The sequence below is a fragment of the Carex rostrata genome, chromosome 13, assembly GCF_964058835.1.
Source record: "Carex rostrata chromosome 13, lpCarRost1.2, whole genome shotgun sequence".
NCBI lineage: Eukaryota > Viridiplantae > Streptophyta > Magnoliopsida > Poales > Cyperaceae > Carex > Carex rostrata.
In genome coordinates, this window is record NC_135930.1 from 8,561,707 (window position 1) to 8,586,741 (window position 25,035).

Here is a 25,035-nt window from a genome sequence, read left to right on the forward strand (position 1 = left end):
ATTGTGTAATAAATCATGTCATTGGCTCTGGGTTCTGAAATTCTTTTCAGAAGCAAATATCATAAAGTGAGAGCTTTCAGATAAGAAAAGGCTCTATATTTTTCATAAATTATACCTTAAATTTCTCTGCAGAACCAGAATTTTTGTATGCCTCTGCAGTACTTTCCTCAGGAGCTTTCAGCCCAGGAAGAGGGCAACGGGGGTCATCAGCACCTATATATAGTAAAATATAATTCTGATTCACTGGGTAAACATTAAATGCAGAATGAATTTCAGCTGCAAATAGTATGCTACCTCTGATAATGTTTAGATTGTTTTGGTCTAGTATACATTTATTTATTCAACATACCTTTCACTTTCTGAAATTGGTGATTGCGTATATTTTCAATAGGGTACCTATTAATAAAGTAGAATATAGCTAAAAGACACCTGACACAACAAAAAATAATTAAGAGACAACACTATGGTTGCAATTTTTATCAACTCTGGCAATATACCATTTAGAATAAGAAGAGGGCGAGGCGCAATAACTGGCACGGAGTAGGGTGCATCAAATTTTGAGTCCAAACCTGGTGCAATTCTATCCCAAACCTGATATATTGAAATAAAATAATTAAGTTTTTTTTAAATATAAGCAACCACATGCGGTGCCTATTATAATTAGATGTTGCAAACCTGTTGCGGTTATTAGTACACAAAGTCAGAGAAGATTCAGTACAATTCCATAAAAATAACAATAAATAAAAATCATGCTGACCTTTTCAACCACCTCTTTATCTATTGAACTCTTCCCAAGATCAATCCTTGCAGCTAGAATTGCATATATGAACATTTTTTAGGCCAATAGTCCTTGAACAAAAAAAGGGTAGAGTAACGCCCTAATTCGCTGGTAGCTTCCTTTATTTAATTTTTAATGTGGATTCTCCTATATGTACTAAAGACTTGATTTCATAGAAGTCATCACTAATATTTTCTCATCTCATAGATTTGCATGCTAAAATTCTGTTACGGTGATACCATTTTGCCTATAATTTTCCCAAAATAAAATAAACACAATTACTCAGCATTGGAATCAACCTACTAAATTGAACAAAAAAAAATATATAAAATGAAGCGATATAAACCTTCAAATAGAGGCTTGATGCTGTTAGCTCTAGCTTGCCATTTATCATTGTCTATGGCCCATCGAAAGCCCTATAACCAAAACAGCATAAGTTTGGTCACTGAATTTCAATTTTAAGAATGAAAACTTTGTGTGGGACTGCATGGGTCAACTCATACACATATCTGACTCAACCCTGATGACTTGGGTCATGGTTTGTGTACTGGTAGGTGGTGCAGGAGAGTAAGCGAAAATGGGCGACTAGTGTCATAAGAATGTTGTGAGGGCTTTGGAAGCAAAGGAATGAATGCATATTTAGACAGAAACGGATGCCTCCCTGTTTGTTAGCGCAACACATCAAGGATGAAACAGAACTGTGGCTAAAGTGTTGTACAAGAAGTCAGGTTGTGGCTTGTGAGGATGGATGGTGTGCCTAATAACTCTGGTATAGAGTAGTTGAGTACAGTAGTTTATTTTTAGCTTTGAAGTTGTAAACATCTCTATTTTCTGTACACCTGGTAGCCTCTACCATGAATTTCAAAAAAAAGAAAAGAATGAAAACTATGGCAATTATCAGACCTGAACACCGATTATTGGAACAGCTACAGAATAGCGTGCATCAGCTGCTGCAGCAAACCATGCATGCATCCCTGAACAAAAGTGTAACTGATGATGAAATCCAAAAGTTTTGAGCACTAAATTATTTGTTATTTTCTGTGCTTATTTATAATCAAATTTCAACTTGTACGAAAGCAGACTCATTAAAAACATATCCAATGGCAGTTGAAACTCAAAAATGAAGTGAAACTGAACAGTCTAGACCTGAGGTGTGTTCAATACAAGGACATAGAACCAGGGGCGAAACTTACCTATAGCTGGGGGGTGCTAAGCCACCCCAACTTTGCAATTTTTTTATTATAAATATATAGAAATTATATTATATTGTTCATTTTACATGTACAAGCCCCCCCCCCCCCCCCCTATAAAAATATTTAAATTAGAGGGCTTCAATGTAAATTTAAAAAAATATAACTTGACTCATTTGATCTATTTGGGCCAGGACCTTCTGTTCTTTGCACAATGTAATAAACAAATTAGAAAAAAATTGGAAACGAATAAACAAATAATATTTATTATAGCTAATAATATTACTTCATATGAGATTATTACTACATTTGATCTTTTAGGAAATCATAGGGCAAAATTTAAATAAAAATATATAAATATTATGTGTTTAGTTTAATTTTGATAGACATGACACTTTGTTGGTGTAGTTATTTATTATATATTTTGGCCCTGTTCGGTTGCACCAGTGGGAATAGGAATGGGTACGGGAATCAAAAATTTTGAACTGAAAATTACTGTTTACGTGGGAAAAAAAAATTCAATCAGAGTGAATTTTCATTTTCCCACGTGAACAGTAAACTTTAGTTTGCAACCAAACAGGCCCTTTGTGAAATCAAATAGAGAAGGATTTTCTTATCTTGTATTATATTGTGTTATGTATTTTTTTTTTATATGATATTATTTAGCACCCCCTATGCTCAAATCCTGGTTCCGCCCCTGCATAGAACTGTTAGGCCATTTGACTAAACCTGAATTTACTAAACCAGAGATGGCCTGAACCAAACAATCTTAGACCAAACTTTGGCTAAAGACTGAGACCCACTAATTGTCATCTTTACATAGGATTTGTTATTCATAAAAGACTTACTTTAGTTCAAATTTATAAGTTATAATATTACCTCCAAGTGATTCCCCAGTTATGCCAATTCGAGCCGGGTCAACATCATCCCTCTCAACAAGATAATCAGCCAGCTTTATCAAATCCCAAACCTACTAATAATACCAATTAGTTTATTTCTTTTTTAGTTTTTTTTTTCAAATAAAGTAAGCATTCCATATATCAAATAAATTGGAAGTTGCATGTATTCATTCAGTATGGAAATTACATTTACATCAATATTTTTTTAATTTATTGTGTCCTCCCAACTCTACTTTGTTTTATCCAAGACCAATGTACCGGATACAATAACATGTAAGTCTGGTCAGGTAGACAACTCGTGGAGTAGCACCTCTATTTTGTTGTTTGGGCAAAAGCTGCTCTGAATTTTATACAATTACTAGAGCAATAGATGGTCTCAACAAAAAACTATCACAACAAAAAGTGGAAACTATCATTTACCGTGTCAAAAATGAATGGCATAGTGTCACCCTTTCTCCAACCGGAAACAAGTGCCTATTGATGTGACAACAAAAAATATAAGAACAAATAGATACTTCCATTGGATAATGCGACAAAGAACTTAATTTGGATTGTTAAAGTTATTACATCAAGATAAGTCGTATTTGTCTGTGCTCTTTCACCGTGATAACGAGAATCGATTGCAATGGAGATATAACCCCTTGATGCGTATGCCTAAGTTAAAAACAAATTACAGATGAAATAATAACAATTAAATTATCAATAGCATTAAAAGAATGAAAAGAGGATAAAACATCAAAATAGCCCCATACAGTTATACCCTCCCTTTTTCAATCAGCTTGTAATGCATCAAGTTAGCTTTTGGATTATTATAAAACTAACTGTACAAAAAGGTCTCTCTACCTCAAGCAAGGGACGCAACCACTCCTTGCACACATATGAGCTATGTAGAAATACAATTGCTGGCTTCTTCTTATGAGCCTCATCCTTCAAGCTAAGTATCAGTACTGGTAAACGCCCTTGCTCCCCCTCCTTTGTCCAAAAGAATATGTAACACAATAAATTATATATTCTACAGAATTTTTCTGGTTCAACCTTCAGTTCATAGAATTAAGAATACACTGAAGGATTTTAATTTTCAGAGGTATACAGAAGTTGACAATGTTTTTTTACCTGTACTGCTCCTCAATTAATGGTATGATGGTAACCACTTTTACTACCAGTTATCCCGTAATAACCCTCAGTTGGAGCAATTAAGCCTACTTAATATAAAATTACTGCAATAAGGCTCCAACTAACCTAAATAGAGCAATTTTAGCCCGATCAAATTTCACGATTCAAAATTTTACCCAACATTATACAGCTAACGACAAATTGCTACAGCCTATTGACTCTTATGAGGTAGCTGGCCCTTCTGAACTTGTACTAACAGGTACAGAAAATTTGGGATAGGTGCCAGAGCAAAGTATAATTAAAATGATCAGAACAAGTACCCAGAATAATACAAACCAAGGTTTTAAGTACAGCTATTCAATCTAACTACAGCAATATGATAAAAAAATAAGAAAATAACTCCACCTCAGTTGTCAAATACAAATTTTCTTGAACTAGTTTCTCTTGAAACCCCTCAATCTCCTTCCTGGGACAAGTCTCCATTGCCTAAAAGATAAAATAATTGAATATGAAATCCTTTGGTCATAACACAGAGAAAATCAAATCAGAGTATTCAGATTTCCTAAAACTTGTTAAATTATATCTAACCTCTTTTGATGGCAGAGGTGGATCCTTCTGGTACAATGGATGCTCAATTGGCTTCCCATGCTCCACCAAGAGAGCATCTGAAACAATATCAAAGAATTAAGCAATTGCCATCTTCAACACAGTGCTTGTTTAAATATTTGATAATTTACCCAATCAAGACCTGATTGGTCTCTAGACCATAGATCTGGTCAAAATTCATAGCAAAAGCAGCTATAACATTACTACATTAACTTAGAAGCTTAACACAGGCCAAAAATCAGGTAAGGTAGCTCAATGTCACCTTTTGCACGTTCTTGCACCAAGCAACAACCAGAAAGAAATATTAATGAAAAGTCAACGATAGCAAACAACTACAAATCAAGCTGGAATTAACAAAATTCTCAACGAGTTCTTCGCCTTTTTTTAAATTTTTTTAATAAATGATCATCGTTTGTTGATCGATTGCCTTAAAATTTGCTATCAATCCAATTAAACTAAGGTTATTCCGACCTGATCATCTAGAGAAGGGGAACACGCACAAAATTCATCCCCTTTACACAGAACTATTATTGCATACTACCAAAAACATAAAGACAGAGAAAAAAAAAGCAGGGTGAAGAAGAAGACAACAATGAAATTTGGAAAAGAGAATCTCTAGCAAGAAAAAGAACCTTTAACAACTTTTCGTCGGCTTTGAAGAACTCGAACGAAGTCCGTACGGAACTCTGCTGAGCATTCTGCCATTTTCTTCACAGCAGTCTCCCTGTTAGAGGCTAAAATATGATGAGAAGAGCAGTTAGCGAAGCATCGTAGGGTCACATGTGACAAGGACCCGCCCCACGTTACCTGTGGGGTCCACGCCAGCATCAGCGCCGCTGCCAGGGACAGCACCAATCCCAAGAGAGAAGTGGCGTGACGTGGCGTGGCGTTGGAGAGAACGCCGCGCCACATGACACTGCTCTTGATAGTTGATATATTATTTTTTTTTAATTTTTTAATTGCCGCTCTACTACGTTTGGTAAATTGAACATTTTAGGAAAGCGACGGGGCCGAAGGGATAGGCCATAGTGGGCAGGGGCTGGATTTTCCTGGGCCATATGTTGTACATTGATCTTGCTGTCCGTATTCAAGTAACTTAAAATTTGACTTTAGATCTGGAACGTTCGATCAGAATCCAGTTAATCCGGACCAAGTTGAAATTCATAGTGGGCAGGGGCTGGATTTTCCGGGCCATATGTTGTACATTGATCTTGCTGTCCGTATTCAAGTAACTTAAAATTTGACTTTATATCTGGAGCGTTTGATCAGAATCCAGTTAATCCGGACCAAGTTGAAATTCACAGGCCCCTAACCCCTTCTGCCAAGGCAGATCGAACGGTCAGAATCTAAACTCAAAATTTCAGTTACTTTAGGGGAACCGTATTCTATATAATGGACGATTGCCTGTAATTGTGAATTTGTGATGTTTAAATGTACTTACTAAATAAGTACATTTAAATATATGAAAATTAGAATTAGGATCCAAATAAGTACTTTGTGATCTGAATTTTAAATATATGAGATTGATTTTATATGACAGATACTGGTATCAATATTGACTTTTGATTAACACTTAAAAACTTGGCCGCCATTGTCAAGCTTAACAAAAGGGACTTTTGATTAACACCACTAACTAATTTATAAAAATTGACAAAAGATTATTACACTTGTTAAGTTTACATTAGAAGTTTAGAGACAAAATAAATATATTACTCTATAAAAAATAATAATCTAATGTCGAACTGATTTCAATTATGTACTTCAAAAATTATATTAATGTACAATTTTGAAATAAAAAATCGGATGATGACGACAATGATGACGGTAAAAAAATTTATTTAATAGACTTCAAATAATTAATTCAAACAGGTTGACTTAATTTATGAGTGATGTGTTTACATGTAAAATTTATATATTTTTTAAGTTATTTTTGTATCAAGTTAGGCGGTAAAAAATGTTGAAAAATTAATACATTAAAATTAACTTAAAAACTCTATCGCTCGACTTGATACTAAATAAATTTAAAAAATTATAAATTTTGCATGTAAATATACAACTACTGAAATAGATCAATTTGAATTTACCATTTAAAATTAATTTGATAAATTTTGAAATTAATATTATATAGATTGAAATGATACTACCATCTTCCCTAACTCGTGAAAAATGACTATGCATGTATAATGCATTCGTGCTCTATCTCCGGCACTGGTCGATAATGACAGCTTCTTTCAGTTCAAGGACTTGAGCCTATTATTTCGTGAGTCTGTATCTCTCTAGGTATATATGAGGTGCAATTTATATTGACAAACGGTCCAGATTAATCTTAGTCAGACCAAATTCAATATGATGACTTGTAGAAACTAGCTATAAGAGATTTGTGCTAGGTTAAATGAACAGCCCAGATTTACTATTGCACGTCAGGTATACCTGGGGGTAGGGGTGGCAATGAGCTACTAATGAGCGAGTTAGGTCTCCCTCGTAATCAGCTTGTTTATGGATCAAGCTGAGCGAGCGAGTTCGAATTTTAGGTTCCGAGTTGAAATTACTGCTCAAAACTGACTCGTGGCTTGTCCGAGCGAGCCGAGCTAGCTCGTTAATTACTAGCTTGACAAATTTAAAAAATTGTATATTTTATTTCCTGCTATATCTTAAATTTTCATAATACAGGCTAAAACAAAATAATATTTATATGACTAATTACTAAGGAGTACTCTTAATTCAATTGTACTTAAGCAAATCAACTACTATAAATTAAGTTTACAGCTAAATTCATACATACAAAATACAAATATATCAAAATCCTAAATTTATACAAACATATTCACATAATAAATTCATGCATACCAAACCAAACAAATTCATACAAATTAACTTAGTTGCTTACAATTAATTCACACATATTCCATACAAAATTACCAATCAACTTAAACACAGTCCAAAGTGCAATTACAATAACACTGGCTATAACATCCATAGACCATAATATCTCCAATCTGAAGTGAACGGATCCGATTAAACTATTCAATTATGTATATTAAATAGCTCGTTAACGGCCGAGTTGGCTCGTGCCGAGCTAGGCCAAATTAAACTCAAACTCATTAATTCTGGCTCAAGTCTATAGCGAGCGAGCTAATTTTAACTCGATCCACTAACGAACGAGCTGTTATCGATCGAGTCACGAGCGAATACCAAGCGGGCCACGAGCCATGAGTTTTTTTGCCAGTCCTACCCGGGGGATCTGAATTCTTATTTCGTTTGCCTAGTGATTGTGAGGACTTCGAATTCGTATCCTCTGAGATATCTCAAACTTTGTGTGATTTTATGGAAAATCCCAACCGTTTAAATACGTTCTGCATGAATCTCAAAGCACACATAATTCTGACCCCTACATCCCCGAATAGACACCGAACACGTCGGTCACGCAAAAGTTGAGATATCTCAGAGGATACGCACTCGAGGACTCCGGAGACCGAATTCGCATCCTCTGAGATATCTCGTATATTGCGTGACTTTTTGGAAAATCTCAACCATTGCAATAAGTTATGCGCAAATCTCAAAGCTCAAATAATACTGCCCCCTACATCATCCCCGAATAGGCACCGACATGTCGGTCACGCAAAATATGAGATATCTCAGAGGATACGCACTCCTGAAGACCTACGTCGTTGAAGAGCTTGTGCAGATCTGGGAATTTTCTTTATAAACCATAATTAAAAAAAAATTATGAAACTAACATGATTATTTTTTATTTTTTTACAAAAATCATAAAAACTAAAATGTTATTTCGGTCTGTCATTTTTTTTAACCGAAATGACAATTCAGTCCGTATTAGTTTCATAGCTTTTCATATTAGCGACCACAGAAAATCTATAAACGTCTCCGGACTGAAATAACATTTCAGTCCTGTATTAATTTTTTTTCCCATCCGAGACAGCCTTATAAGCAAACTCTTAAAAAAAAAAAGTTGTTCGGTTGAGAGAGAAACAGAAAGAGTACATGAGTTGTAATATTGATAGAAAGATCGGTACAAATTTTACCGATTCTAAAAATCAAAAGAGTCTAAACATTCAAACATTTTGTACCGATCGGTAATTGGTCCATGGTGAAGGGCTTTATTCATGTGATGTCAATGCATGCCATGCATTGGTCCATATATACATCTTGAAGTTCTCAAAATGAAATGATTGCTTGAAGGTTTTGATCGGTAATTTGTTTACCGATACAAACAATTTTTTAATATAACAAAAGAGATTGTATTGATCGGTAATTTGTTTACCGATACAAACAATACAAAAATGTTTAGACCGGTGGAATTATTACTAATCTAAACTCTTTTGATTTTTAGAATCAGTAAAATTTATACCGATCTTTCTATTAATATTATAACTCATGTACTCTTTATGTTTCTCTCTAAATTTTTTTATTAATTTCTATAAAAAAAATTGCCTTAAAAATCGGTACAGAATTATCATTTCAATCCCAGAAAAAAAAAACTGAAAAATCATGTTGGTTTCATAAATTTTTTTTTTCAAGTATGGTATATAAAAAAAAGAGAGTCTATGGTACTATGCATATCACGGGTTATTACCGTGTTACGGCTCTATATTCGAGTTTTCAAATCCTAACGGTCGATCTGAACCGTTCATCTTGTTCTCCATATTAATATGTGTTTGGAGACCAAATTTTACATTGTTTGAAAATTTTTTACTATTTTTTTAGATATTTAGAAAATCACTTGATCTGAAAATTCTGGACCATCCAAAAACAGTGATTTTCAATAAATCTAAAAAAATAGTAAAAAAATTTCAAAAAATGTAAAATTTGGTTTCCAAACACATATTAATATGGAGAACAAGATGAACGGTTCGGATCGACTGTTAGGATTTGAAAACTCGAATATAGAGCCGTAGCACGGTAACAAATCGTAATATGCATAGTACCATAGACTCACTCTAAAAAAAATCCTAAATCTGGGCTTCTGTTTGAATAGCTGCATCGTGCGGCTGGAGTGATTTGCATGCAAAGAGTCCAAGGGTCTTCCTCCTTTGCTTGATCTTGTTTCATTTCCGCCTATTATAGACCATAAAAGTGGCAAGTTTATCTCGGTTGGTAAGAAGTACGGTTCATCCATTGGTCCATTGCAAGTGGTTCATCCGAGTTGCTCGTTGGTGTTCAGATTCGATTCGTAAGTTGGAGATCAAGTTGGAGAAGTGACTCAACCAGGGGCGGACGCAGGATTTTTGTCAGGGCGGGACAATAATCGGATGCAAATAGCTTATCGGGTACAATTCAACATAACAAAAAACATACCAATCAATATAATAAAAATCCTAAATTACTTGAAAAAAAAATCAACAATTCAACATTTATAGGGAATTTCAAATCAAGATTTTGGTTCAACTAATTGTCGTTATTTGGGATCAGCGCCTATTTGGGCTCCGCTAATTTGTTTCGCTCAGAGTTTGTATGGGCTCCGTTCTGTCTATTAAAATTCCAGAATGGGCTACAGGGGGGCAATTTGAATTCCAGGGAGGGGCAGAGGTCCGAAAAGCAAATTTTTAGCACTATTTTTGAAAATCCAGCGGGAGGCAGCTGACCCCCCTGTGCTACAGTAGATCCGCCCTTGGACTCAACTATTTTATATACAAGAGTTATTTTTCTTCAAACTTACATTTTTCTAACTACTGGTGCATGTGATTGATATATTATATTTAGGTATTAAGAATTTTTTTTTTTTGTATTTATACTTGCACGCAAATTGTTGTTCAGATTTGTATATTTTATTTTTAAGATTAGTGGCCTTTAATGCTAACTAATAATTTCATTAATAAGAAAAAACAAATTTACAACGAATCAAATGAGTCTAATTTTAAATTAACTATTTTATTCTCACAAAATCCTCCAAACACTCTAAAATAACTCTAATCTTCTAATTTCACATATATACACTCATAATTTCCCTATTAACTTTGTCTATCGCTCTATACGACCATATTTGTTTTTTCGACCACCGCCGCGCTCTAATGTCTGGATCTACTCACCTGTGCTCCGATTGAGATGGCGTAGAGACTCAACGATCCAAGCTCCAACGATATCGCACTCTCGGTTCCGATCAGTTTCATTCGACTCCGGTCCCTCCCCTCTCTCTCATTCTCCTCCCCCCTTGAGATAGAGGCGAGAGAGGAGGCGCTTTATCGAAAGAAAAGCCCTAAAAAAAATTGAGAGAGAAGCAAAATAGAGATGTGTTAGAGATAGGGGTGTTCATCGCTTCGGTTCGGTTGAAAGCGAACCGAACTAAGCAAAACAAAGTTATAATTCGATTTTAAAAATAAAACCGAACTAAAATTTTATTTCGGTTTGTTCGATTCAAATCGAAATATATTTATTTTTTTATTTAAAACAATTGATTTATAATAAACCAAAGTATATTAAGAATATTAAGAAATAAATTGGGATATTAAGAAATAAACCGAAGTATTTAAAATAATTAATTAAGAAATAAACGGGGTTATTAAGAAATAAACCGGGACGGTCCGAATGAAATTCATAATATATAAAAGTTCAGTCGGTTTGGTTATTTCGGTTTTAAAAATTCCAAATAGAACCGAACCAAAGTCATAATTCGGTTTTAAAAAAACAAACCGAACCGAACCGTTAAACCGAAAAAACCAAACCGTTTGATTCAAACTACTTTGGTTCGATTCAAAACCGATTAAACCGGACCCAATGAACACCCTAGTTAGAGAGTCTGGCTCTCATTGTTCAGACTTGTAGCATTATAATCACTGTTCTTGTGGTCATGATTTTAAGTTCAGGTGTTAAAACTAGATTTTATTTTGTGTTTGTACTTGCTAAAAATATATTTTAGACATTTAAATATTTACTACCACACATTTAGAGCTATATTTCTTGAACAACAATAATTATTAGTTACAAAACAAATGCTAAAAGAAGTAAGAAATAAATGTTGATGCGAATACATTTGTCAAGAGAGGAAGGGTCAAAAGGTTGATATAACAGCTTGTCTGCCGGAAAGGGACATAAAGTTAATAATTGCATATGGTAGGGCATGGAGAAGCCAAAGAACCTGTTCGGCAACAGCATTTTAGTCTCCTTATTATTTTTTTTTTTATTGAAAGCCCGTATCTGTTCGGCAATAGCACTTTAGTCTCCTTATCTGTTCAGCAACAGGCAACAGCACTTTTAGTCTCCTTATTATTCTAATCCGCATTAAGTGTGCCGTACAATTTTTTGTTAGAACATATCTGATTCAGCAATTAGAATTAATTACTAAACAACGGTTATAAAAATTTCAGAAATAAAGTTAGTTTTAATTGCTAAACCGCTCCATCCATAAAATTTGTTTTAATTTGTTTTGAGCGCCACGTCAGTAGAAAATTCCTTTCTTTCATCATATTGTTTTTTCTTCACATCAATGGCAACAACGATCTCGTATTCAGTGGTGTCTTGAGGGGATTCTAACATCAGATTTTTTTCATGTCACGGCCTCCTCAAAAAAATGAGAAACTTAATTTTTTCATTAGAAATTGATGGGCAAATGTGTTTTGATCATGTTGTTTTATAAGCACACGTCACCTCTTTTTATAAGAATTTGTTGGGTACGACAACTGTAAGGGATGTTACGCTAAATCCAGATTTGTCGTCTAGTTCTGAGAAATTGACTATTTCTGAATGCAATAGTTTAGAGGCTTCTTTCACTCTTGAGGAGATTAGACATACTTTATTTTCATGCAATCCTAATAAGGCACCTGGTCCATATGGTCTTTCATTTTTGTTTTATCAAACTTTTTGGGATACTGTCAAAATGGATCTATTCCAATTATTTCAATCTTTTTATTCCAATAATCTGGAACGTTCTAACCTAAACCTTGCATCTGTTTGCCTTATCCCCAAAAAGGATGATCCAAAATTTGTCACTAATTATAGACACATCAGCCTAATTAATTGCAGCCTTAAATTGATTACCAAGGTCCTAACTAATAGATTAGGTAGGGTCCTTTCTTCCCTTATTGATGATTCTCAAACTGCTTTCATCAAAGGCAGATTGGTCACTGATCATATAGCTTGTGCACATGAGGTTTTACATCATATTCATCAACGGAAACTAAATGGAATTCTATTTAAGCTTGATTATGAAAAGGCTTTTGATCGAGTGAATTGGGATTTCCTAATTGAAGTCCTCCAAGCAAGGGGTTTCAGGACTTTATTCATTGAATGGATAAAATCTATCCTATACAGTGGCCAAACTTGTATTAATTTTAATGGCACCCTTGGTCCTTATTTTAAATGCAAACGGGGCTTACGGCAGGGTGATCCTCTGTCTCCTTTGCTTTTTAATTTGGTGGCTAATGTTTTAAATAAATCTTTACAAAAAATCCAGTTAGCCGAGTTTATTTCTGGGCTTGGCAATTTTGTCAATGTTGGTCCAGTTTTGAACTTACAATTTGCTGATGATACTTTATTATTTCTTCAAGCTGACTCTAGAATGGTGGTTGCCCTTAAACTCCATCTGATTGCCTTTGAGAATCTTTCTGGAATGAAAATAAATTACGCCAAATCCGAAATGATACCATTTAATTTAACTGATCAAGAAGGTTTACATTTGGCTGATTTATTTGGTTGTAAAATTGCTTCTTTACCTATTACTTATCTAGGATTGCCTTTACATTTTAAGAAACCTAGTATGATAGATTGGCAATCTATAATTGATAAAATTGAATCTCGTATAGAAGGTTGGAAAGGAAAGCTTCTATCCTATGGGGGGCGAGTTACACTTTTAAATTATGTTTTGTCTGCAATACCTATTTATTGGTTGTCCATTTTTCTTATGCCCGCTAAAATTAGGTTGAGAATTGATAAATTACGAAGACAATTTCTATGGTTTGGGGGCAATTCAGTACGAAAGAAATATTATTTGGTTTCATGGTTAACTGTTTGTAAAAGTAAATCACAGGGAGGGTTGGGGTTAATTGATCTACAAAGACTTAATCAGTCTTTACTTGCTAAATGGTGGGTTAGGTTTCAAGATCCTAATATTAGTTGTAAATGAAAATCAATAGTTTTGGCCAAGTATGGTCCCACAGGTTTCTCTTCCACATACTCTCCTTTCTGGAGAGGCATCTTAAAAGGTGCCCATGTAGTCAATACTGGGCTCGCCAGAACTTTGGGTATTGGTATTACTATTTTATTTTGGAAAGATAGATGATGTTCCAAAAGTACTTTAGCATGTTTATATCCAAATCTTTTTCTTATTGCTCAAGATCCTGATTTATTGGTTAGTGAGGCATTAGCACGTGATTTTTTAGATATTTCTTTCACAAAACAACTCACTGGTGTCACTTTTCATGAGTGGCATAATCTGATTTCTCATCTCAATATCTGTCGGCTTAATCCACTTTTAAATGACACTTTATTATGGAGATGGTCCTCTACAGGTAATTTCACAGTTCATTCTTATTATATGTGGCTTGAATATGGAGGTATCCCAAATTTTGAATTCACATCTATTTGGTCATCAAAAATTCCTCTAAAGATCAAAATTTTTCTTTATCTTCTCAAATGAAATAAATTGTTAACTAAAGAAAATCTTTCTCACAAAGGTTGGATAGGTAATACGTCATGTCATTTTTGTGGTTCTTTTGAATCCACTGATCATCTTTTTGTGCAATGCCCCTTCTCTTTTTAAATATGGAATTGGATTGCCCAACATAATAATTTTATGTTTGAGGGTTCTACTATGGTTGATATATGGTTTATTAATGCTTCTATTCCTCTTAAAGATAAGCCACTAGTAGAGCTTGTCCGTGGTGCCGTGCTTTGGTGTATATGGCTTGAACGAAATAAGCTATGTTTTTAACAATCTCATATGTCTATTTTAAAGGCCCTTGGTTACAAAATTATTGCTTTAGCTACATTTTGGTGTAAGACTTTAAATAATGGCTCATTACTTAATTTGTCTTTAATTATGCCTTTGGACACTAATGCATTGTCTTCTCAGGATCTGATTGTATTAGGTCAACAGGAAACAGTTCAGGAGGGGGATTCAGAGATAGAGGTCGAGCACCCTATACTGACACCAGAAGATTTAACCCATATGCTTGAGTTAGAGTTTCTAAATGACTAGGATTGTTTGTTTGTTGTATGTTGTTGTTAGGAGTTTTTGTTGTTGGCTGCTGTTTGTTTTTTATGTTTCAGTTCTACTCTTTGGGCGTTTGTTTGCCTAGGGTTGTTCCTATGGACTAGTTTTTTTGGTTTTTTTGTTTGTTTGTTTTTTGGTACAAACTGTATGCGTTTCCTTCTTCAATTATTTGGAGATTGGAAAGCAAACAATTTTATGGTTTCTAATGAAATCGGTGGGTAACCACTTTTTCAAAAAAAAAAACCAAACCGAGAGTTTAGTTTAAAATTTATACGGTTCGAACTTTCCATTAAATTGATCGAACATTTTTTAAAACTGGTTTAATGGTTTGATTCGGTTTAGAATTTTTAAAACTAGTTAGATCGAACCAACTCTGAACCAAACTTTAAAAAAAAAATTGAAAATTACAACATAATGTATATTGTTTGGTCCAGTTTAAAACCGAACCAAACAAAATTTTAAATTCTTCTTTTCCAAAATTTAACAAAACTATCAAAAGATGATTATTTTTATGATTAATATTCTATTTCGGTTCAACTAAACAAATCGAAATTTATTATGTTTGTTTTGTTTGATTCTTATTTTATTTCGGTTTGATTTTTGAAACCAAATAATATTTTAATGACTATTTTAAGTCAGTTTGAACTGAATCGAACCAATGAACAACCATTGTACGAAGAGCAAAAGTTCCTATGTGAATAAACATTTTAAAAATGGGTCGGATGCTTGGCCCCTGGTCTACCTAAACCGTCTCGTTATTTTCTGAGTTTCAAGGGATCAAATCCTAAGTGCTGGCGTGCTGCATTCCATTTTTCCTATAATTTTCTTTCTCCATGAACTTTTTCTAAGGGAAACAGAGACCGTATAACCATGCGAGGCGGGTTTGGATAAGAGTTAGTGAATTGTTAGGCTTCAACATCCTGGCAAATGGAGACACAGTTCAAGGTGTGGCATATAGCTCGGGAAGGATATGTCAACAAAGAACTTCAAGAATGCAATGGGGGACAGTGTTCTTTGGAGTGTGTTGGTTTATTTGGCGAGGCCGAAACAAGAAGATTTTTGAAGGAGTTGAAACAGATCCAAAATGGATTGCACATCACTCCATCAAAGAAGCGAATCTATGGAGGAAGTTCTGTTGACCATGATCATATCTTCCACACTGTGTTTGAATTTTTTATTCTTGGTATTTTACTGGTTTTTCTACTTGATGTTTTTTTCTGATGTTTCTTCTTTTTTACTGGTTCGGGGGGGTTTTATTTGATGCATAATGCTGTACATACCTTCTAAGGCATGTTTGTAATGTTGTAACTTCTGATAGCCACGATCAGCTTTATCAAAATTAAATAGCATATGTTGATTTCTTTCTAGGAATTTTAATGTCTAAAATTGAGAATTTACAAATAATGAAATCAGTTAATCGTGTTGGAATTTTTTATATGGGTTTCTAGAATTTTGAAAACTCTATTCATTTGTTTTCACAATTTACTTGATGGTAAGATTCTTTTCATAAAAATTAAATTTATTTTAAAATCTGAACCCAATTCAATGTATTTAGCTGCACGCTTTTGCCGAGATTTTTATTTTTACCCAAAAAATAAATAATTTTATTATAAATAACCACGTTTTTCGAAAAATTTTATTTCTACCCAAACCGCATATATTATGTGCGGCCCGAATTAAAAATTCGGACCGTATAGAATATATGCGGTCCGAAATTTTTTTTTTTTTTTTTTTTGGATTTAAAAATTCGGACCGCCTAGAATATTTGCGGTCCGAAAATTTAATTTTTTTTTTTTTTTTTCAAATGGCCTAGGCAATTTTTGAGTGAAACTTCACAGTCTTGTTCTACGATGTCAAGACTACATGTCGGTCAATTTTCATGAATTTTGAAAATGGTTTCCTATGTTAACCAGAGATGCAAAGTTGGACTCAGAAGCACTCCTTTAGCAGTTCGGGCAATTTTTAAGTGATGGTGTCTCACGATCTGTTCAGATATTTTAAATAAAACTTCACAGACTTATTCTACGATGTCAAGACTACATGTAGGTCAATTTTCATGAATTTTGAAGATGGTTTCCTATGTGTAACCAGGGATGCAAAGTTGGACTTAGAAACACTCCTTTAGCAGTTCGGGCAATTTTTGAGTAATGATATTTCACGATCTGTTCAGATATTTTAAATAAAAATTCACAGACTTGTTCTACGATGTTAAGAATACATGTCGGTCAATTTTCAAGAATACATATCGGTCAAGAATACAAGTCTGTGAAGTTTTATTTAAAATCTCTGAATAGATCGTGAGATACCATCACTCAAAAATTGCCCGAACTGCTAAAGGAGTGTTTCTGAGTCCAACTTTGCATCCCTGGTTAACATAGGAAACTATCTTCAAAATTCATGAAAATTGACCGACATGTATTCTTGACATCGTAGAACAAGTCTGTGAAATTTTATTTAAAATATCTGAACAGATCGTGAGACATCATCACTTAAAAATTGCCCGAACTGCTAAAGGAGTGCTTCTGAGTCCAACTTTGCATCTCTGGTTAACATAGAAAACCATTTTCAAAATTCATGAAAATTGACCGAAACGTAGTCTTGACATCGTAGAACAAGTCTGTAAAGTTTTATTTAAAATCACTCAACAGATCGTGAGATATCATCACTCAAAAATTGTCCGAACTGCTAAAGGAGTGCTTCTGAGTCCAACTTTGCATCTCTGGTTAACATAGGAAACCATTTTCAAAATTCATGAAAATTGACCGACATATAGTCTTGACATCGTAGAACAAGACTGTGAAGTTTCATCCAAAATCTCTAAACAGATCGTGAGATATTATGACTCAAAAATTGCCTAGGCCATTTGAAAAAAGCAAAAAAAAAAAAAATTAAATTTTCGGACCGCAAATATTCTAGGCGGTCCGAATTTTTAAATCCAAAAAAAAAAAAAAAAAATTTCGGACCGCATATATTCTATACGGTCCGAATTTTTAATTCGGGCCGCACAGAATATATGCGGTTTGGGTAGAAATAAAAATTTTCGAAAAACGTGGTTATTTATAATAAAATTATTTATTTTTTGGGTAAAAATAAAAATCTCGGCGCTTTTGCCCTTGCATCCAATTAAGTCAAAAATTGGTCTAATTAATTTCGTCCAAATTAACGGATTTGAATTCCTAATTACAAGTATGAATTTCGATTCTATTGAGTCTGTTCTACTAATGTAATCTGGTGATGGAATAACCGGAGAGCCGTATGTTTCAACATCCTGTTGTCCCTGAAGAAAATGGAGAGGAGCCTAAACTCTAGAAAAGAAGAGAAGCCGTCAGCTTTAATGAACGGTTGGATGCATGTGCTTCGGATCTTTGCGGATGTCTGTATCTTATCCGGATGGTAAAATCGGAACAAAAGGTATTAGTCCCACATGTTCTGTACTAAAAGAGAGAGCATTCTCCCATCTTATATAAGCCATGCGCTTCAAGTTAACAAATCACGCAGCTGCGTGGTGAGCACAAAGCGAACTATTCTTTCGCCTTTTACTAAAGAATACCGTGTGCACGCCACTTTTAAGCAGCATACGCCTATTTTTGAAGGGGTTGTTCCTCGTGGGAATAACCCAACAAATTATAATTTAAATTTTTAATGAAATCTTATATGCACTATATTATTTTTTAAACTAGTTTCCAAAACCGAAATGTTTAGTTTTTTATTCTCTGGGCCTTAAGTTAGTCAGAATTGGGCTCTATTCTAGCCCATTAGATCTGGGATGTGTACGTTTCACAGTTAGTTGAATGGTGCTAAGCTCTTTCGGTATTTCTAAGCCCATGGACATATAGATGAAGCAATCTGATTTCTTAGGTGATATACATTTCAAATAGTAATACTACGAGCAATCTGATTTTAATTACTGTTTACAATTCTTGTTTACCTAGTTACTTATTTAATTACTGTTTATAATTCTCGTTTACCTTGTTAATTATTTAATTACAACGCGGATGTTGCAACTACCAATAAGAAATTTGCAATTAAGTTTGCAAGGCATTGGAGATTAGGGGTGTAAATGACACCCGTTTACCCGTTTACCCTACTCGTATTGTATTCGATAAGACGGGTATTGATAATATTTTTTTTGGTTTAACTTATTGGGTAATGTGTAATTATATAGAATAAATTATATTATAAGAAGAATATTATGCTAAATATTTTATTTTTTATTTGAATATTTTATTATTTAGTTAAGGAATTAAATTTGTTAGAAGAGATATTTGTGATTTTAATTTTTTTCCTTAAAAAAACTATTACTTAGAATTAATTGCATATTTATATTTTAATTTTATATTAATAATTGTGATTGCATATGTATGACATGATAAGTTTTGATAGTTTATTTATAAAAAAAATAAAACTATTATATTTGTATTATTTGTTATTCGTCCACTATCGTCTCATTACTCGCTAATATTAATGGGTATGGATAGGGTAGGGTAAGACAAATTCTTAACGGGTATAGGTAGAGCATGGGTGATGTCAATTCTTAGTAGGTACAGGTATGAAAATGGTTCCATCCTACTCGTATCGTACCCATCTACGCCATATGCCGACATGTCTTTAGGTTCCGGCTGGGTTAGCACCAATAAATATTGTTTTTCTTATAGTGCTAATCTTGTGACTATGCTTTTAAGCAGCATAAGACTATTTTTGAAGGGGCTGTTCCTTGTGGAATACCCCAATAATTCTTAATTTAAATCTTTAATAATCCTTAATATAATTTTTATTTCTGAATTTTGTAGAAAAATATATTGTTTCCTCTTTTGGGCTTTCAAACGAGAGCTAAGTTAAAATTGGGCTCTATTAGAGCCCGTTAATAAGATGTAAATTTAATGCGTTCGAATGAGCTGAACTCTTTCTGGCCCATATATGGACCTATAAATGAAGCAATCTGCTTTCTCATAATTCTCCGCTGTAAAATAATATATTTATTCACATAGTAATATTGCGTGCTTTGTATAATTATACGAGAAATTAATCAAAATTATCCAAAGGAATGGGTAACAAGCTGGACATATGCTTCTGCTACATTTCCTGTCCTGCCAAAGAGTAGAAAACCAAATAAACTCTTGGTCATATTTTTTGTCCTCAAATAAATAAAATAATAAACAACATAAAACAATAAAATATATATAACAAAAAAAAAAAATACTTTGCCCTCAACATAAGGGAAAAAATAGAACAAACAAATTGTAAATATGTATGTGCAAAACTAGAACGTATACATAAAGAAATCTAAACATGTACATAAGAAATATTAAGAAGAACAATCATGCATAATGTTTATATGATAGGATGACTCCATCAGTAAGGAGGAAGGTAGCACTCTTGAGGCATGATGCCATTAAACCTCTTCGTATCGGTGCAGTAGTTGTAGATCATGTAATTGCTCCTTATATCATTCATTTTGCCAATTTGGGATTGTGACAGCTGCCTGAACTCTGGTGCAGTGTACCAATTCTCAGGGGTTTCTGCACTGCAGTCCTGGATGCTGTTTGAACCAGTCCATGGGCAAACTGAATCCTCGTAGTTGAGGTACCTGGCAATGAATGGCGCGTGGGTCCAGTTTGTTTTGACCCGGCCACCCTGGCAGGCCCAGTCGTCAGCATTCCAGATGCTAGAGTAAACTGTCATTGCTCTTTTGTTAGGAAAATCAATGCCTCTGTCTTCGTTGTTTTTAAATACTCTGAGCACCACGCCATCAATGGACCACCTTCCACAATTGGAAACATTTTGTAAATTCATAGTCCCAGGAAATGTCATAATTATATATTTTTTTAGCAAGGTCATAATTATATTATAAGTACTTGTTTGAAGTATGTTAGGAAACAGTTTGTAATTGTACTATGTACTAGCTTTCAGGTTATAGCAGACATAACCTTGATTATCATACCACCTAGACCTGCTGAGCTGATTTTTATTTTTACGCAGACTTAGTTGTTTAGATGCACTTACTGAACAATGTAAGGAGTCCAGAAGATGGTGTAGTTGTGGTAATCTGAAGTTGGGTCGAACCAGGGCTTGAATTGTTCCTCTCTGTTTCCAACTCCATTTACAAAGATGTTTGTATGGATGGTGTATGGTTCGCCAGTAGTATTACCCAGAAATTCAAAATCAATTTCATCATGATAGTCATTGTCCTTTGTCATGGGTGAAGATATCTGTAATACACAATGTATTTTCCAAATTAGGAACACTACTTCCACAATTGAAATAACATGCATGTAAAATGAAATTATGCTACCCACATAGTAAGTAGTGACGACAGCTGCGGAGTCGTCAGGAACAAGTTTGATTCTCATGTTGATGTATCCAAAGAGAAACTCTTTTGTTCCTTTCACTGAAGCTCCTGAAAAAATTACATCACTAGAAATATAAGCTTGCATAAATTTGGACACATAATGTATGTGAACTTGTCATCATAAATTGATTGGTCAAGAAAAATTAAGGCATGATATAGCTAACTTTCATAGGGATAAACTCTATACTAGGTTTTTAGCTTTGTCATACCTGACCACTGGTTGAGAATGAGCGTGAGGTTATCGCCGTTGATCTGGCAGTTGTCATTGCCCCAGACACATGCTGTGTCGGTATTAAATGTTGCAAGGACCAGAGCTTGCTCCAGCACAACCAGTGAAATAAGTGCAAATAAGAAAACCTGAGGAATGGCCATTGTTGAAATTAATTGTAGTAATTGTTGGAATATATACTTGCTAGTTTTTTGTTTTTTGTTTTTGCTGATGTCTTAGAAGAGAGAGGACAAGAGTATATATAGGGTCACCAAAAAGCCAGCAGCTGGCCTTCCTATATTATTTAATTTTTCCTGAAGGTTCTTATATTATTTAATTAATAATTAGTTGCTTCAATTTTGTAGGATTAATTATTATATACGGTCATACTTTGACCAAAATGTGTTGAAAAGTTTAGTTGCTGCCAATTACATCCTCAGAGTTCCGGTTAGTTACGTTGCTCGTTCCATTAATTATATGATAACTAAAAATAATATATGATTTATTTAAATCCATGCAATTAGTGTACGCAATTGAGGGTTATGACATTTAATGATTTGCAAAAGTAGTGCAAGTGCACGAACAAAAATGTTTTCGTGTCTGAAATCTGAGATGATAGTGTTGTGCATGCCATTTTATTCCTCAAAACATGCGTACTCGTTGGAAATTGGCGTGTCGGCGGTTTTGTACTGATATGCCTTCATAATTTATAAATTATTAACCGTACCAATGGTTTTTTGAAGGTTAACTGTACCTATATATGTTATACAATAAATATGTATAAGTCAAATCCAATTAAAACTTGTGAATTGTGATGCTTATTTTATTATCTATTCCCACAATCGACTTATTCCCATAATTTATGGTTTCTATTCATTTAGGTGTCTTATATTTTAACTAAGAAGATTTTAACCTTAAAGAATATTTTAACCTTTCTGTTTTTTATGAGGAAGATTAACCTTTCTGTTTTGATAATAAGTTGTGGCGTTGCTACTCATTACTATAGTATGAATTTTGCGTTTTGAACTACACACATTAATATATATAAAGCAAAAGGGTTTTTTTTATAACCTAGGTACGTAATTACAATCTATACACATTGAAATCGCATGATAAAGCAAACAATAGAAAAGTAAATAAGCAATTTACATATCAATTACTGGTACAATCATAGAATTAACAACCATACCTATGCCAGTAAACATAATTGGTACTGGTACGTACAATCATAATTAAGCACCCCGCACCAATACATTAACAAGTATCATTATTAGCACACTTTTCAGTCAACCATTTTCCATTGTAAACTCTTATTCATTTAGGATTTTGAATATAAGTATTTTGAAAGATCATGCAAGTTTAGCTAATTGCGTTATTTGTTTAGTTGAGGATCTCGGCAGGTATCATGCAAGTTTAGCTCAACTATATTTTAATAAATCAAGGTGCATGAAAAATGTGTCAATTTAGCTTCCAAGATTCATGTGAAAGAAAGGCGACAAGAAGGAGAAGTTTAGTGATACTGTATTTCAAAAAAGAGGTAAAACTGTCAATTTAATTTTTTATTATTATTAAACAGTATTTTAAGTGATTATATTAAGAAATAGGTATATTAATAAAATAATTAAGTTTAGATGGGAAAATACCTAATTAGAAATTTTAATGGAGAAATATCTAGAAAGGAAAATTATGATGGGTACATATATAAATTTAGAATTCATATCGACTGAAATTCTAAGAGAATTTCAGCGACACTGCAATCCCTCTTCTCTCTCTATCTCTCTCCTCTCTTTTTTGAGAATTACTTGGTAGCGGCTACCAAGTTCTATCTCTCTCCTCTCTCTTCTTTCTCTCTCTTGAACTTTTTGAAGAGAGAGAAAGAAGAGAGAGGAGAGGGATTGCAAGGTTGCTGAAATTCTCTCAGGATTTCAGTAGATGCAGACTCATAAATTTATCTTTATTAACTTGCCACCAATTAAGTAATAAATTATGAATATCCAATAATTTTCCTTTTTTTAAAATTGAAAATAATTTAATGAATTTGATATTTGATTAATCTAATGAGTAGTCAAATGATTTCTGATTTTGCTAATTAATAGTGCTAAACTAAGGATTAGTCAGGTGGTATGGGCACTCTGAATTCCAGCAATGTGATATGTGCGACTTTGCAGGCAAAAATGAAATCTAATATTCGTTGTTAATGAGTTTGGCTAGTACAACATCAGTGTCATTTCAACCTATATAACATCAATTCTAAAACCCATCAAATCAATTTCAAACGATGAATCCAAACCGTTCAAACCAATCCACTTCATTAGTTGGGCGTTTACATGCAAAATTTATAACTTTTCGAATTTATTTAGTATTAAGTCAAGCGGTCAAATGTGTGAGTTTTAAGTTAATTTTAATACATTCATTTTTCAATATTTTTACCGCTTGATTTGATACTAAAATAACTCGAAAATATAAAAAAAATTGTATGTAAACGCATCACTCATAATTTAAATCGGTTTGAATTAGTCGTTCGAAGTCGATTTGATATGTTTTACAGTTGGTGTTATATAGGCTAAAATGACACTGATGTTATATTAGCCAAACTCATTGTTAATTCGTCCTACTAGAAGACCTTTTTTTAATGTGATTTGCTAATTAATATTTCTTTTAGAGGACATAGTCACATAGGAGATGGACAAGTTGATCTACAACAAATCTCAGAGATAGTTTCCTTCTTTGACTAATAGATAGAAAGAAAGACTAATAAACAAAAAGAAGAAAGTTGAGTCATTTTCCTTTTTTTTTCCCTCAGCGGAGAGAGGCTAACCATATGATCCTATGTCGTAAAAATGATTTGGAGTAAATTTTTATCCAAATGCCTTCAGACATGTTCCCATCCCACTTTGAAAATACAACTGTTAAAAAAAAATGAAAATTTAATGTTCAATTTAAATAAGAGGACCAATTTTCAGTCCCTTTATGAAAAAAAAAAATCTTTTAAAAACTAAAAGAAAGGTTAGAGCAAGAACTAGAAGGCTGATATTTTATTCTGTTTTTGCTAAAATTTTCATTGAGCCTATTCAATTTATTTTTTAATATTCCGATTATTTCTTAATATAATTTAGTTTATTATAAATTAATTATTTTTAAAAAATAATATATTTCAGTTTGAATTGAACAAATTGAATAAATCAAAATAAAATTTTAGTTAGATTATGTTGGGTTACAAAGCTAAATCAGTTTATTTTAACTCTATTTCCGAAGCCGAACCGAACCGAACCGATGAACACCCCTCGTCGGCTCGTCGGCAATACCATAACGCAGCAATTTTACTGGCTCTCTCAAGTCTCAACTCACTTCTTCCACACACCAACTCTGACATCGCCAAACCTGACACGTGGGACCCATGTTTCACTCTCCACCGTCCCTCATCTTTGCTCGATGCTATACTTTCCCGAGCCGGGTCGCCGCGGATGATTCTGTACTACAAGTGGGGCCCGGTACAAAAAAAAAGAACCATGAGTACTGGGTGCAGCCTGACCTGTTTGAGGCTTTAACGGGGTATGATGTGAACTTGGCATCTCTAACAAACGAATTAACTGTGAGTGGATCTAAAAGTTGTTACCATTGGTAAATGCATGCATATGAGGTGTTTGTGGAAAATCCTCAGAGTGAATCACGGTTTGATCAGGGGATCTTACTTGACTTCACTTTGGTATTGCTATTTGGTTGCATTCTA

General features: G+C 33.7%; 2 protein-coding genes and 1 pseudogene across 7 annotated transcripts in view; 1 reads left to right on the forward strand and 2 right to left on the reverse strand.

The window, feature by feature from the left end:
* Positions 1 to 5,550, reverse strand: part of LOC144564011 (alpha/beta-Hydrolases superfamily protein) — a 30,642-nt gene extending 25,092 nt beyond the window's left edge. The window contains exons 1-12 of one of the 6 annotated variants that reach the window (XM_078313491.1): positions 5,219 to 5,545; positions 4,569 to 4,645; positions 4,386 to 4,466; positions 3,711 to 3,839; positions 3,435 to 3,521; positions 3,288 to 3,341; positions 2,848 to 2,938; positions 1,682 to 1,752; positions 1,125 to 1,194; positions 758 to 810; positions 498 to 591; positions 116 to 213 (exon numbers count right to left, since the gene is read on the reverse strand). In XM_078313491.1, coding sequence (XP_078169617.1) covers positions 116 to 213; positions 498 to 591; positions 758 to 810; positions 1,125 to 1,194; positions 1,682 to 1,752; positions 2,848 to 2,938; positions 3,288 to 3,341; positions 3,435 to 3,521; positions 3,711 to 3,839; positions 4,386 to 4,466; positions 4,569 to 4,645; positions 5,219 to 5,498 — 1,185 coding nt within the window. In that variant the 5' untranslated portion in view covers positions 5,499 to 5,545. Of the gene's footprint in view, positions 1 to 115; positions 214 to 497; positions 592 to 757; positions 811 to 1,124; positions 1,195 to 1,681; positions 1,753 to 2,847; positions 2,939 to 3,287; positions 3,342 to 3,434; positions 3,522 to 3,710; positions 3,840 to 4,385; positions 4,467 to 4,568; positions 4,646 to 5,218 lie in introns of all 6 variants that reach the window. The other 5 variants (XM_078313490.1, XM_078313493.1, XM_078313492.1 and 2 more) reach the window with 5 other exon arrangements.
* A 12,694-nt stretch (positions 5,551 to 18,244) lies between these two features.
* Positions 18,245 to 18,352, forward strand: LOC144564874 (U5 spliceosomal RNA; annotated as a pseudogene).
* A 1,669-nt stretch (positions 18,353 to 20,021) lies between these two features.
* Positions 20,022 to 21,179, reverse strand: LOC144564644 (putative xyloglucan endotransglucosylase/hydrolase protein 26). Its single transcript, XM_078314247.1, has 2 exons — positions 20,752 to 21,179; positions 20,022 to 20,509 (listed from the first exon to the last, which is right to left on the reverse strand). Exons 1-2 carry the CDS (start codon positions 21,096 to 21,098, stop codon positions 20,101 to 20,103), a joined length of 756 nt encoding a protein of 251 aa, XP_078170373.1. The 5' UTR covers positions 21,099 to 21,179; the 3' UTR covers positions 20,022 to 20,100.
* Between the last annotated feature and the right edge of the window lie 3,856 nt (positions 21,180 to 25,035).